The sequence below is a fragment of the Anomalospiza imberbis genome, chromosome 4, assembly GCF_031753505.1.
Source record: "Anomalospiza imberbis isolate Cuckoo-Finch-1a 21T00152 chromosome 4, ASM3175350v1, whole genome shotgun sequence".
Taxonomy (NCBI): domain Eukaryota; kingdom Metazoa; phylum Chordata; class Aves; order Passeriformes; family Viduidae; genus Anomalospiza; species Anomalospiza imberbis.
The window spans coordinates 10117910-10131274 of NC_089684.1; the positions used below are offsets into that span (position 1 = coordinate 10117910).

Sequence of the window (13365 nt, forward strand, 5' to 3'; positions counted from 1 at the left end):
GGAGCCACAGTACAGCTGAGAATTGCTGGACAAATGGCTAAATAGAACTTGTGATTTCCCAAGAGGAAATCACGTTCCATAGAGCTGTAAATATTCTTTGGAGAAATCTGTGAACCTTAAGGTAAAGGAGATCAGGTAGGTTTGATCTACTTGACCTTTTCTGGTCTACTTCTCATAAAATAAATAAGTCACCATGGAAGATCTGCATGAATAACAAGAGCTAACAGTGAAGATCTGCAAAGCCAGCCTGCAGCCTGAAGTGACAGAACAGTAAAACCAGCAGGTGAAATATGGTGTTAGTACAAATTGTATTACATGCTAATATGTGCTCCCCTATCACATGTGAAGGGGGAAAAGCAGGCCTAACATTCAAGTTATGGGTAATATGGGGTAATATTACATTAGGCTAGAGGAGATGCTGGAGCTGTAAGAGATAATTCTGTGAAGATATAATGAATGTTTGCTAGAAAAGCAAATAGCATGTTAGGCATTATCAGGTAAAAGAGTTACAAACAAAACACATATTCAGTATTGCATTATCATTTTCCTAGAGAAATAGAAGGTTTCCTTTTTCTTAGGTTATCGAAGACCAAAGCCTATTTACAAAGCTGATCTTATTTATCCAAAGCTAAATCTATGGTCTGGAAAATCGTAAATATGCATGTGTGTGTGTGTGTGTGTGTCTTGATTAGAACAGCTATAGACCTGGGAACTGTATATATTCAGTACATACAGGCTTTAAAACTCCTAGAACACTAATGAAGTTGCAAATGATTGTGGAGAGAAACATCACAAAAAAAAGAAATAGGAGTTTTACCTTTGATTAGCCCATGATGTATTGAACTTTTCCATAACAGTTTATCATAGGCATCTGGTCTATAACATTGGTACATAATCTAGGACATATTGTTCAGTGATGGATTATTTGCTGTGGTAGTGACAGTTGCTGATCTCACTTCACTTGCCTTAGTATAGATTTATTTTTCTGTTTGTTTTCTCATTTTGGCTTCTATTTCTTTACACATCCTGAAATATCTAAATGTTTGGCCAGCAAGCTCTGCATTTCCAGAAATTGCTGGGCCTCTTGTATGAGCTGCATCACAGTCCATCTGCTTTTCCATGATCCTATTTGAATCCAGTGTCATGAATCCCATAACAGAGCCCAGATGTTGAGCTCACTGCTGCTTTCTCCAATGCACACAGCCCTTCAGGGATACATTAAGTCTCCTAACTGTGGAATAACATAAGATTCAGATCTACCTGATAAAAAAGATGACTCCCTACATGAATTCCTCAAATTACTTAATTGTCACAGGCCAGCACCAACTAGTAAGTGAACCTGTACATTGCTCTGATTATCCTAACCTCCTGAACTGACTATCTCCCTTAGTCTCAGTGTTGGAGAGGCTCATGATGTTCCAGGACTGAATATGAAGTCAATCACCAGAAAAATCTTTATAGCTAGCAGATCCAGGGTTCCACTGGTAAGTTGTATGGCTATTGTCAGTATTTCCTGGCCCAAACATCTAATGGTAAAGTTTGTACCCATAAATAAATTCTTCAGCAGAGTTGGAGGGATGATGTTTGTATGGACAAGACCACAACATTCTGAAAGGCCCTTTGAAAAATGAGCGGTTATTGATGTTCTTGTCAGTGCTGCTACCTTGAAACCAGCTCCTGGCAGGCTGAACTCAGCACTGACCTAGCAATGACTACCCCTTCAGGAATTAAGACCTTTAACAAGCCTTCGTAATTCACCTATATCTCACTGATTTGTCCCAGGAGTGGAGTGGACTGCAGAGCCAGCATGCCTCTTCAGAAACATTAAAACTTTTTGCATAAATCAGATGACACATGACTAAAGTGTGCCTAGACTGAAGCAGCCGTTGGAGAAATTCTATACTATTAAATAGAAATGCCATCTCTAGTCAGAAAGTGCTTGAATTGTATCATGCCAGAAGCAGAGACAAGGTTAGACAAGTATCCTCGCAGCATCCTTTCACTGCCCTGCACTCTTTGACCACAATGATCCTTCTGACCTCTGAGTGAGATAGGCTGCTGTGCTACCTGGACTTTTGATCTGATCTTGCATGTGCTTAGTGTTTTAATGTTACATTCAGTTCTTATCCTAATTCAAAATATTTTTCAGCTTGCCCATGATAATTCTGGAACATGGACACCATTTTTCTCATACTCACTTGGAAGATAATGGGATAATGTTACAGGAAAAAAAACCCCCAGGAGTATTTCTTATCTCCAGCTGGAAATGGCCCATTCAATATTACTTTATCCTCAAAAGCTTTAGTATCAACAGTAACCAGACCCTACTCTGCTACAGGGTTACAGAAATTCTTTTCCTCAGCAACACCTCACACCATCTTACCTTCTCTCCTAGATGGTAGGACAGACAGCTTTCCTTCCCATTGCCAGGTTGATTAGCTGTATCTCTAGAGGTTCCTTGGCATCTTCAGGACAGGCAGGACTTCAGTGCACTCCTCAGTGCAATCGAAAGAGCAGCATGACTAGAAGCCTTCCAGAGCTGGGCACGCTTTTTCTTTTGGTCAGCTTTCCCAAATCTCTGCTTCTTAGGAACTCAAAAGAATCTTCCAGAAGGCTTCTACTTTCATCCAGTTCTGCTTTCTTCCACAGTTTCTGCTGTCTCAGAAATAAAACCACAAAACCTGCATTTGTAGCTGTCTGTTGGGCAATTGTGATGGCCTGGAGGGCTCTGGCAAGGTGCTGCGGCCATCCCACGGGCTCAGGCTGGCACAGCTTGCATTGCCAGGCAGGGCTCAGGGTCTCCTGTGCAGAATGACACAGTGGGACAAAGTCCCTGGCTGTATGGAGAGGTGTTTTCATCAGCTTGCAGTGGGGTGTTTTCACCACCAGCCCTCAGGAATGCCAGTACCAGTCTCCATGGCTCTGGCCCAGCTGTTTCCCACAAGTGCTAATGCTGTTTCCAGTGGCAGGTCTAACTCAGGAAACATGCACCCCCACACACAGATGATTCAGAAGACATTGTACTCAAAGACCTACTCCTGTCTAATGTCAGGGCTTCTAGAAAGATACTGCCCTACATTATTTTCCTGGGGAAACCCTCCCACAAATTTCAAGGGGAAAGGCTGTATTTCCACTTTAGTGCCTTCACGTGGTTGGGAAAGCCCATTCCAAGCTGTGCTTCTTCATCTGAAGGCTGTAGCTGAACAGCAGTCTGGGCATGCTGCCTTCTTAGTTGACACACACTGCCACCAGCAGCCCTTTCCAGGGAAGTATAATATCATCTCTCCATTCATTTTCCCTTTCCCAGGGATGCTCAGCCAGAAGGCTGGTATTGCCATCAAGCTCATCTCAGGCATTTGTTTGTTTTTCATTATGATTTAGAGCTATGCTGCTTCTCCCACCTTTCTGTTTGGTTGTTTTTTTTTTTTTTTTTGTGTGTGCAGGAGTCATTACTCTTGCACAAGAAACATTTGAATGTTAGATCACTGGAGGCAGATCTGCTTTCACACTGAATGAGTGCATTCATGAGAGCTGCTGGACACACCCAGCCCTGCTTTAGCTGCACTCCACTTCAGAGAGGGCACTGTTCCCGTCCCTAAAATAATCGTGCTTCTTTTCTGTGAAGCAAATTAGTAGGAAAAAGTAGGGCTCTAACATGCAAACAAACCTTTTCATGTTGGTGTTTCAGCAGCTGTAACTCCTCCTTACAGACTTGGATGCTTGTCACCTTCATTGACCTGTTGACTGAAGGAACATGCATTTTTCATCAGTCAGTTCAGCCACCCATCAGCCACCACAGACCACTGCTTTGCTGGAGAGTCTCCATCCACACTGTTGTTCAGAAAAGCCACAGAGCAGTGCAATGAGGTAAAAATCCCAAGGGTTGTGCAGACACCTTAGTTTTAATATCACCAGGCCCCACATTACCTGGTCCTGGAGAACACTTCCTTAGTTCCTCCATATAAAGAACACGTCTGATTTTTAAGATTTTAAAAAACAAAGGTTACTAACCATTACCTGGGTTTCTGGGATGTAGAATCCATATGAACACTTCTTCCTGCTATTCTGGGCTCCACAGCAGTTCCCACAGCTGAGGGTATGACGAGGACGGCTCACACCAGTGCACACACCTGGGGCAGCAGTGAGTGAGGCCCCCGTGACAGGAGGGCCAAACTGGTTTCAGACTTCAGGGGTCACTTACAGTTTATGCTTTGGGTTTTATTCAAAACCCAAGGGAGCCAAAATGACCTACATTTTTCTGACAGCCTATCACTTTCTCCAACTAGATTCGTTCTACATAGACTCCTTTTATATAGTGCCAGCCCAGCTACACAATTTACAGATCCAACATTGCAGGACCTCAGAGTCGGCTTGCAGGGTAAGTAAAGTAAAAGAGGACCAAATGCTGGCAACCACTTCTGATATTCCCTGAAAATACATATTACCCTGGAAGATAACCACTGACACTTCTCAGATGATTCTCATTAAAGTAAGCAGGATAAAATTTCAGAACACAGCAGGACCTAGTATTCTCATGACTTTCATAGCAATGAGAACAACCAGAAATAGAAAAATTGCCAATTTGTTTTCCCTTATTTCTTTTCACCTATTACAGTGGATGGATCTAAGCTCACCAGCAGGGAACAAACAATAAATGCTTTTACAGAAATAAAGTTTATGTTCAAAAGTGTAGATAATTTTTTCTTCATGTTCTTAAACTCTCCTTATTACTTTGCCTCCATAGATTCTTGAACAATTTGATGTTTTTTAAAGCAAAAGGAAAATTGTGCTTTATAAACAGCAAAATCTACCAAAGCATTTTTTGTGTTTTTACAGGTAGTGCTGTGTTTTGCTTTTTCTTCCAAGAAGGCTCACAGATCAAGAGTTAAGCATAAAATTTTAACATCTCTGGCATGGTGTAATAGATCTCAAGTTTCTTGATGTAGTTTTAGAGCAGTAAGTTGATAGGTTTTGGCTTTAGGGAGGCAAATGATATGGAGAAAGCAGGCAGTAGTGAAGGAGATTGACTGGCAGTAGGGAAAGAGAATGTACTGATTCTAGGGATCCATCAGTGGGGACAATGTCTTTGGTATTGTCCTAAGCATGCTGTAGGTTCTCCTGGGGCCAGGATCTCTGGTAATAAAGAAAGATGTCCCCTCCTTCCTCTCAGTCCCTGTTTCCATACATAAAAGGGTGTTGCCTAAGTGAATAGGCTGTGCTATAACTCCAGGGCTTTGTCAAAAGAGCCTTTTGAAATCTGAATACTCAAAAGTTCTCTGACAGATATGGCTGGGAAGCAAGAATCCCATTTGTGAAAAAAGCCCTGTAGATTTCAGCACTTAGGTTTGCTCTTAGAATTTGTCTCTTTCATGCCCTGATTTAATTACATCCTCCTTTGCTAAGGAACCTTCTGAGGAAAAAATAAAGTTTGGTTGAAACATGTTTCTTGAAACATGGTGGTTTGGTTGAAACATGGTGGAAACATAAATGAACTAAGATAAGACACAGTAAAAGCAATACAAACTAGACCTGGCCTTTGGTTCTATTCTCAAGTTCATATCCTATCAGCATATTAAATCTACCTAATTATGTCAGGGCGGGTGATACAAAAATCCAAATATGTCCATGTGGCAGTTCTCAGTGGGAATTTAAGCTTTCATTTCACTGGGAAAAAAACCCGAGTCCTCACAGATGCAACAAAAGGTACCTAGATAAAACTTAAACCGCATTTAATTTTTAAGTTTACAACATTGAAGTTTTCTAGATTTTGAGATATGGGGGTTTCTGTAAAGATTATAATAAATTTTTACTCTGCAAAAGTATAGTAAAACAAAAAATTCAAATATTTTATTTACTTCACCTAAAAAACAAGCAACCCATGAGTAAGATATACATAGGTTTCCCAGATTTTCCCCTAATAAATTTTTTAAAGATTTATACAATTTCTACAGAAACATACAGTGTATCAAAATCTGCATAAATCAAATTTATAAAATATGTAGAAATGCATAGTGATATTATCATCAACTTACAAAGCAAGAATATGGGAATTATTTTTTTCCAAGCCGGCTATAGTAGGAAAAAGTCATTACAGCAACAGCTTCTTATGATCTCATGTTTTGTAAGGTTTCAGTCTCACATACAGTTTCATATTCACATACAGCATCAGCTTTCAATGAATTGCACATAATACCCATTTAAAATGCACACCCGCACAATTTATGTGCCACCATTCTTTCTCTTATGCATAGTTGTATGATTAAATTAATCTACCCAACACACAAATGGAGTCAGTTTTCACACACACAAGGAACAAGTACCAGCACAAAATCTTCTTTTCATTTTTTTCCAGTTTCTCCCTCCTTTATTTTCTATTTTTCATAGTTCTGAAAGGATAGATGAGAAGTTTAAAGAAACTAGGAAAGATCCCAAACTAACAGATCAGTGCTGACAGCCCTATAACGATCCAACTCTGTCAGCAAATATGATACATAACCCTTGTTAACATCAATGGAAACTGCATGCAATGCTATTCTAGACTTCAGGGAAGTATTTAGTCATACTTAATTGTGTGACATGTTATAGGGATAACAGTTATGGAATCAGTACACTGATGTCAACATTTAAGTTACAAAATCTAGAGAAAGGAAGTGAGGATAAGTCATTTCCTCTCCACCTCTCTATTCGTTTAGAGTGAATATTTATATTCCTAAAGGAGTTCCCATCAACTCCTTTCCAGAACATTTTTAGAAACAACTTCTTCACATTCTACTCTGTACACTATAGCACCAAGCAGTTGGTTTTTCGTGTTTGCAATCCCTCTGGAGAAGTTGTGAATGACAGAAATAACCAGAAAATTAGTATGAACAGTGTGATTTCAGGATTTCCATTTCTCTTTTGGAATCTAAATCTGGCACCCAAACTGGCTGACAGATGTCCTTGTGATGAATTACGCAAATGTGTTAAGTAGCTGGATGTTTTTTCCCTAATTAAAAGTTTTAGTCCACCTCTAAGTGATTTCCATTTAAAACAGCAGTATAAATGAAGTATTTGATTCTTTCCAAGTTCTACATAATTGTGCAGCTTGTTTGTTGTTGTTGTTGTTGAATTTAATTATTTTTATGTAAGGCATGGTTTAAACAAGCAAATTAGTGTTTATAAATTCTGAACTGGATTCATGAGGGTGCTTACCTCCATCAAATTGTACCACATTAGCACTAAACTCGACAGTCTTCCTTCCACCGTACCAAGCATTCAGTCGGAGCAGAGCAGCCAAACTGGCAATAGAAATTTGTCTTCATTAGCACAGTAATTACATAGGGTGGTACGGTTAGTCTCTACCCCTGGTGACAGCTCAGAACAACCCACTGTAAATTTCCAACAAATGCTTTCCTTGTGAAAGAGAGAAATGAAAGAGGCACTAAATATGTTGAAATTCATCTTCCAAAAAAGCAGCATGACTGTGAGAGAAGGCCACCCTGGCTAATAACCTGTGGCAGTGCTTAGTAAGATGCAAAATTAAATAAAAATATACAACAGGTTGATAATCACCAAGTTCTATGAAAATCTGATTACTACAAGCTTTTCAAGTGTGTGTAAAAAAACTGCCTTCAGACCCCTGAGTGTAATCCCAAAGAAGACGACAACGCTTTTAACTATGTTCCTACGAACCATAGCTAACAGCACATTAATTTACCAACATCTTGAAACAAAAGGATGTAAACATCTACAGAGTTTAAGGTAAAGCAGTTTTGTAAACATTAACTGCGGATGATAATGTTATTGTAATAATCACAGTTCCTCTATGTCCTTCATCCAAGCCAGGAGGCTCACAGCTGTACAAAGTTAATAACTGCAGCAGTTTTCAGGCTATTTTCAGTCCTGTACAAATGAATGCGTCAGTAGGTAGGTTTTGTCTGTCTACACACTAAGGATGTTGTTCATTTCCCATTTTTGTGTTGCTTTACTGGAGTCACAATCTGAAATGAAAACTTGATGGAGGACTTCGGAGCGATCCAAGCACTTCCCTGATGGAATGTGAGTAAATCTGTGCAGATTCTGAAAGACAAAACCATCAGGAAAATGTGTTGGGTTTATTTTCAACTTTTTTGGGTTTTTTTAACACTTTCTTTACATCTGCAATATAGTTATTTACAAATCCAGTTTTCAGCATCCCAAAACAGATCAGATCTACACTCATTTTACTATTTGTTAAACATAGCACTTTGCAGCCTTCATATTAAATCTTTGGTTGCTGTAGGTCCTCTTGAGATGCCTCCTGTTTCTCTTAGGCAACAAACTGCTAACAAAATGAGCAAAACTCTATCTGAAATGCTTCTAGCCTTTTCATCCATCCTGTAACCAAACTAAAAGATTAACTCTTGAGGACAGCTCTATGAGGACTTCACTGGGCAGGTCCTCCTCCAGTGAGCCCTCACAGAAACAAATGCACAACACCAACATTAACACCACAGGGGTAAAAAAAGGTACTAACTTGGCTCCCTGTTTGGCTGGCAGAAGAAGGAGTAAACAGTATAAGAGTTAAGTCTGGCTTCTGCAGCAACAGGAAGCTGCCTGCGGAAGTGCAAACCTATTGCGCCAGGCACATTCAGGCTGACTCTCGCACGTCTGTCTCCTTCCACACCCACTGTGCTCCCACGCTCCACTGTCCCGCATTTGGCCTGTGACTCCTCTCCTGCTTGCTGACCCCGTGTGCCAGAGGCATCCCTGACTCACTGACTGGCTGCATCCAGTGTGGAGGGGAAGGGAGCAGAAGCAAGCCCATGGCACTGCGGGGCAGGGGCTCTGCAGCCCTGCCCCGTGCACACACATACCCCTGGCATGGGCACCCTCTCCATCACCCCCACACACATGTGCACAGCCAAATGTTCATTCACATCAATACTTGGCTCCTGCTGTGTGGCCAGATATGGAGGTCCTCTAGTTGGAGAGACAAATGGATGTCTAAACAAAAGCAACAGGCAGACCACCACCAGCCCTGTTCTCGATGTTTGTTTACAGGCACTGAAAGCCCTGCTACTGCTCAGTGCTCAAGCAGTGCATGTTACACTCACCAAACTGGCACACTGCTTGTTTCAGAGACAGCCAACTGACCAACCAGAAAAAATTTCCTTGCAGCATTAATTTACACAAGGCCACAACATTTTTCAGCAGTCTGTAAGTGTCTCATTCCTTACACCTTCACCATTAGCAGAAACAGTTATTCCCTCTGTACCGCACAGCAGTGTGCTCAATTCCTAGCATTTGGTTACACACCCTTGGTGGTCCTTTCATTCTCATCCTCCCTATTTTTTCCTTCTAGAAGCCAGTCAATGTTTTGTTCTACAGCCCAGACTGTGCTTACTGGGCTTCCTTATAACTTGTGGTAATAAGCAAACAATTACACAACTGGTGCTAGTGCAGAGGAAATGGAAATGGATCTTGCATAAATGAAATCCTTAAGAGAGAAGCCAAGTAACATGCTGGGACATACTAGAATGGCTGGAGAGTTAAAAACTGCTATGTATTATTCTGCTGAAATATTAAAGCTGAAATTGGCACTTACCTGCCACTGCTTATTGATTTTTACATTTCACGTTTAAAGAAATTTGTCTGTATATCCAGCACAAGGAAGCTGAGCTGGATGGAGATGGCATTGTGGTACCTGACATTTCCTAGCTCTATGCAATCACCAGAAAATGTGGAGTAGCTTAAAGGATAACAAATAGATTTCACTGCTCTCAACTGTACCTGCATCTTTCAGACAAACAATAAAGAATCCAGATAACCAGCTAATGAATTAATAAATATGCAATATGCCAGCCATATAAGCTGAAGAAAAATTGACATGGAATAGTTTCTTAGATGTAGAACCAAGTTATATGTGGCTATATCCAAGGATAACGTCACCCCTAGACTATTCAGTCTCACTTTCTTAAGAGACAAACAGAAATAGAAACTCAGGCATTTTTTAAAGCAACACTAACAAAACTTATATGAATAGAAGACTTACAGATGTAATGACTAAATAGAGTGTAGCAGCGCTCACATGTATATCAGCCAACATTCCAAGTCCTTATTAAAAATTTATAGATTTTGCAGTAGCATTATAACAGCATCACACCCAGGATTAAGAACAGAGCATGTTATTGTTACTAGAGAATGGCTAACGAGCAGAAAGTGAAATACTGAAGAAGAAAAAGGCAACACAAAAAGACAGAGTAATCTTACATTTACCTGTTTCTATGTAGGCTTAAAAATATCTTCAGTCTTTAAAGAGAGAAACACTTCAGTTTAGACTGGCCAAGATGAGACCTAATACTGACTCTAGCTTCTAAATGCACTCCAGCATTTAAGCCATCTTCTCACAGCATATATGGGATAACGAGACTTTCTTGCTATAGAGCATACAAGCAGAGAGGGCGATGGCACTAAAAGCTTTTATAAAGTCTGTCACTAGTAGTGGACATGCTCTTTGCTTCCTCTGAGACACCTGCTAACTCCTACTGTCTCTGTGGCAACAAAGGTAGCCTTGTGGAGTTTTCCTTAAAGATTTTGCTACAGAAGACAGAAACTAGATTCACTAAATGAAAGGATCTTTTACTTGAGGAAGTTTTTCTAGCAAGCATGTATTTCTGAGAATGTGCCAATAAAAATTTACTCATTTCAATTAACCTTTTCATAGATCTTTAATTTCAGATACGCATAAAACAATTTTTTAAAGGTGCAAAAAACCCCAGTATGAAATCTAAAAATTTATTTTCTTCCATATATCTATTGCATACCTTGAAGAATTGCCACTCCTTGAATTCATTCTGATTACAGTGTGTAATCATAATTTTGGATCCATCTGGTCCTTTAGTTAAGCACTGATCGTACTGCATGAGTTGATTGGCTTCGTTGATTCGGAAAAGCTAATGGAAAAGAAAAAGCCATATTCATAACAGTTGACTCAACAAGCATTTTATAAACATTGCAAATACAATGAAATTGCAACATTGAAAACATTTTCTGGTTGTATTATACCTGTCTTTCAGGAGGGTTCTTTATTTTGCATAACACACTTTTACTATCACAATACTAAATTTCATGGTTAACTTTCCTGTAGGACTTAGGAGGCCAAGAAATTTAAACAGAAAGACAAAAATGGTAAAGGGATTCCTATTCCGGGACTTCTAAAAGTGTTTGATTACAAACCTTTGTATGATTTGATGGCCAAACAACCCAATATCTTTTTAAAAGCCTGGTAGCAAGTCCTTGATCCTGGACAGTAATTTTATGTGAAGACACTAAAACTTTGGCATTTTACCCATGGAAGAAATCAATCTAATTCATCCAGATACAGAAAGATTTTCCTAGCTACTTCTTACAGAATAATTGTTACAGGGTTTTTTGGGTAGCATATGCAGAAAAAGTAGTTTAGGGAACCTTTTCATTAAATACCAGAATAAAAGAGACATTTCCAGGGGCTACTAAGAGCTCATCCATATAGGATTTCTAAAAATATCATCCTAAATGCACTTTTATGATTGCCACAAAAAACCTGCCTTGTTTAAGTTTACATGGACTTAAATAAGGACTTTAAATTCTGAAAAATTTTCCAACCAGCAAAGAAGATATAAAGACAGAACAGCATGTTTGTGTGGTAGTGTGGGCAGGTTTGTGAAGATACAAACACAATAAAAGCTTGGATTGCAACCATCTAATAGGAATTATGTTCTGTCAATTAATTTGTAAATGAAGCAGAGATAAATTTCTGCTCATTTTCTTCTCTAATGCGGTGGAAGATGAGTTACTGCACAAAAGTGTTTTATGCTTAGACCAAAACAACTTCGCTGCATACTTGAGCCACAGTAAAGGCTTTTTTCCTGAAGGATTAATTATTAAGTAAAGGTAAGTGGTGAATCAGGAGTGATGCTAAGAGCTGAAGCAGTGATACTGTTGCTTGTTCATGTACCTGTTTCCCTGAAGAAATGATTATGAATTTGCCTTCAATTTCATACCATTTATGTTTGAAATGGTATTTTCAGACTGCTGTATTTTAGCAATGACAGTGTGCTTACAGAAAACCCTACTTCCCACTTTGTAGCTGGCACCTAGGTGACTTGATGTACAGGCTTAACCGAAAACCTGACTGTTATCAATCCATAGCAAGCAATTCTCCTTCAGACTTGCCTCCAAGCTCCTTACCTGATTTCCTCCCATTCTGTGGCATGGCCCAAGCTCAACAAAGCCACCGTTGGTGTGCCCCATGCTGTCGATGCAGTAAGAGGTTTCAAAGCCTCTGATCTGGAAAAGAGGTTTTGCACTCTAAGTTAGTCTCAAGGGAAAAATAAGTACTGAGGAGTTCAGAAAAATATGACTTATCTCTCAAACCAGAAACAGGTATCTGACAGAGAGATTAGACAAATCTGTGTATGAAATTTAAGTACTGATGTTAACAGTTCTGGGAGATGGAGCTTCAACCTGCCTATGCTAATTTGCAGGCTCTTCCATGACTCAGAGTATGCTGATAAAGCCAGAGTTGCAAAGCTCAATTCCAAATTAATAACACCAAAATATATGACTTTCAAGTACTTTAATTTATTCAATCTCCTATCAGAGCATGTTCCATCTCCCAGGACTTATAAATAACATATATAAGGACATAAATAAGCTCAGGAGCTCAGGTAAGTCGCTCTCATCTTGTGGATGAAGAGAAACAGGATGCAGAGAAGTTATGCACAGCAGCAATTACCCACAGCCAGGCACAGCCCACTGACCCAGCTGCTCAGATGGACTTTCTGCAGCAGCAATTACAGAGAAAAAAAAAATTATGAGGGGCAGGCACAGGCACAGGGATAAAGAACAGAAGTCCAGTCATAAAGCACGTCTCAACTGCTGATTATCTCATTCCCTTCTCAGAATGGCCAACAAGCAGTCTTACAAAGACTTTAGGACACAAATAACATTTTTTCCAGACCAATTTTTTTTTTTGCCAGAGCCTCTTTCCTCTTTGTAATGGTATAAAAAGTCTAAAGGACTAAGCTTAGACTCTTCCAGGGAGTGTTAGGGAAGATGAACCCCATACTTTCATACCCTAGAGTGTGGAAATGCAATCAGTGTGTTGATACAAATGGGGGAAGGGGAGACAGGACTTCTCAGATGTAGGATAACTAGCAGCCTCCGAAGAAGAGTTGAAGACTCTTCAGTTGAAGTCTCTGAACTTAGAATTTTCGTGTTGCTTCACCAGTCCCACTTGCTTTTATTGGGGATGATTTCCTGCAAGGTCACCAGTATTATTTTATACTCTTCAGATGCTTTCACCTTGATGAACAACAATATTTAGTGTACCTTCCAAACCCTTTATGCAGATACCTGAGGAAG

The 13365-nt window shown here is 39.7% G+C and overlaps 1 protein-coding gene and 1 long non-coding RNA gene across 4 annotated transcripts in view; both read right to left on the reverse strand.

Annotated features, from left to right (window-relative positions):
• Nucleotides 1-1005: 1005 nt before the first annotated feature.
• LOC137472209 (uncharacterized) lies at nt 1006-5443 on the reverse strand. The gene is made up of 3 exons (XR_010998068.1): nt 4018-5443; nt 3668-3831; nt 1006-2655 (listed from the first exon to the last, which is right to left on the reverse strand). It is a non-coding gene; the product is annotated as an uncharacterized lncRNA (long non-coding RNA).
• Nucleotides 5444-5820: 377 nt separating this feature from the next.
• GALNT7 (polypeptide N-acetylgalactosaminyltransferase 7) overlaps nt 5821-13365 on the reverse strand; it is an 89095-nt gene continuing 81550 nt past the window's right edge. For all 3 annotated transcript variants that reach the window (XM_068187068.1, XM_068187067.1, XM_068187066.1), the window contains 3 exons: nt 12190-12288; nt 10785-10913; nt 5821-8058 (listed from right to left, as the gene is read on the reverse strand). In XM_068187068.1, coding sequence (XP_068043169.1) covers nt 7921-8058; nt 10785-10913; nt 12190-12288 — 366 coding nt within the window. In that variant the 3' untranslated portion in view covers nt 5821-7920. The remainder of the gene's footprint in view (nt 8059-10784; nt 10914-12189; nt 12289-13365) is intronic.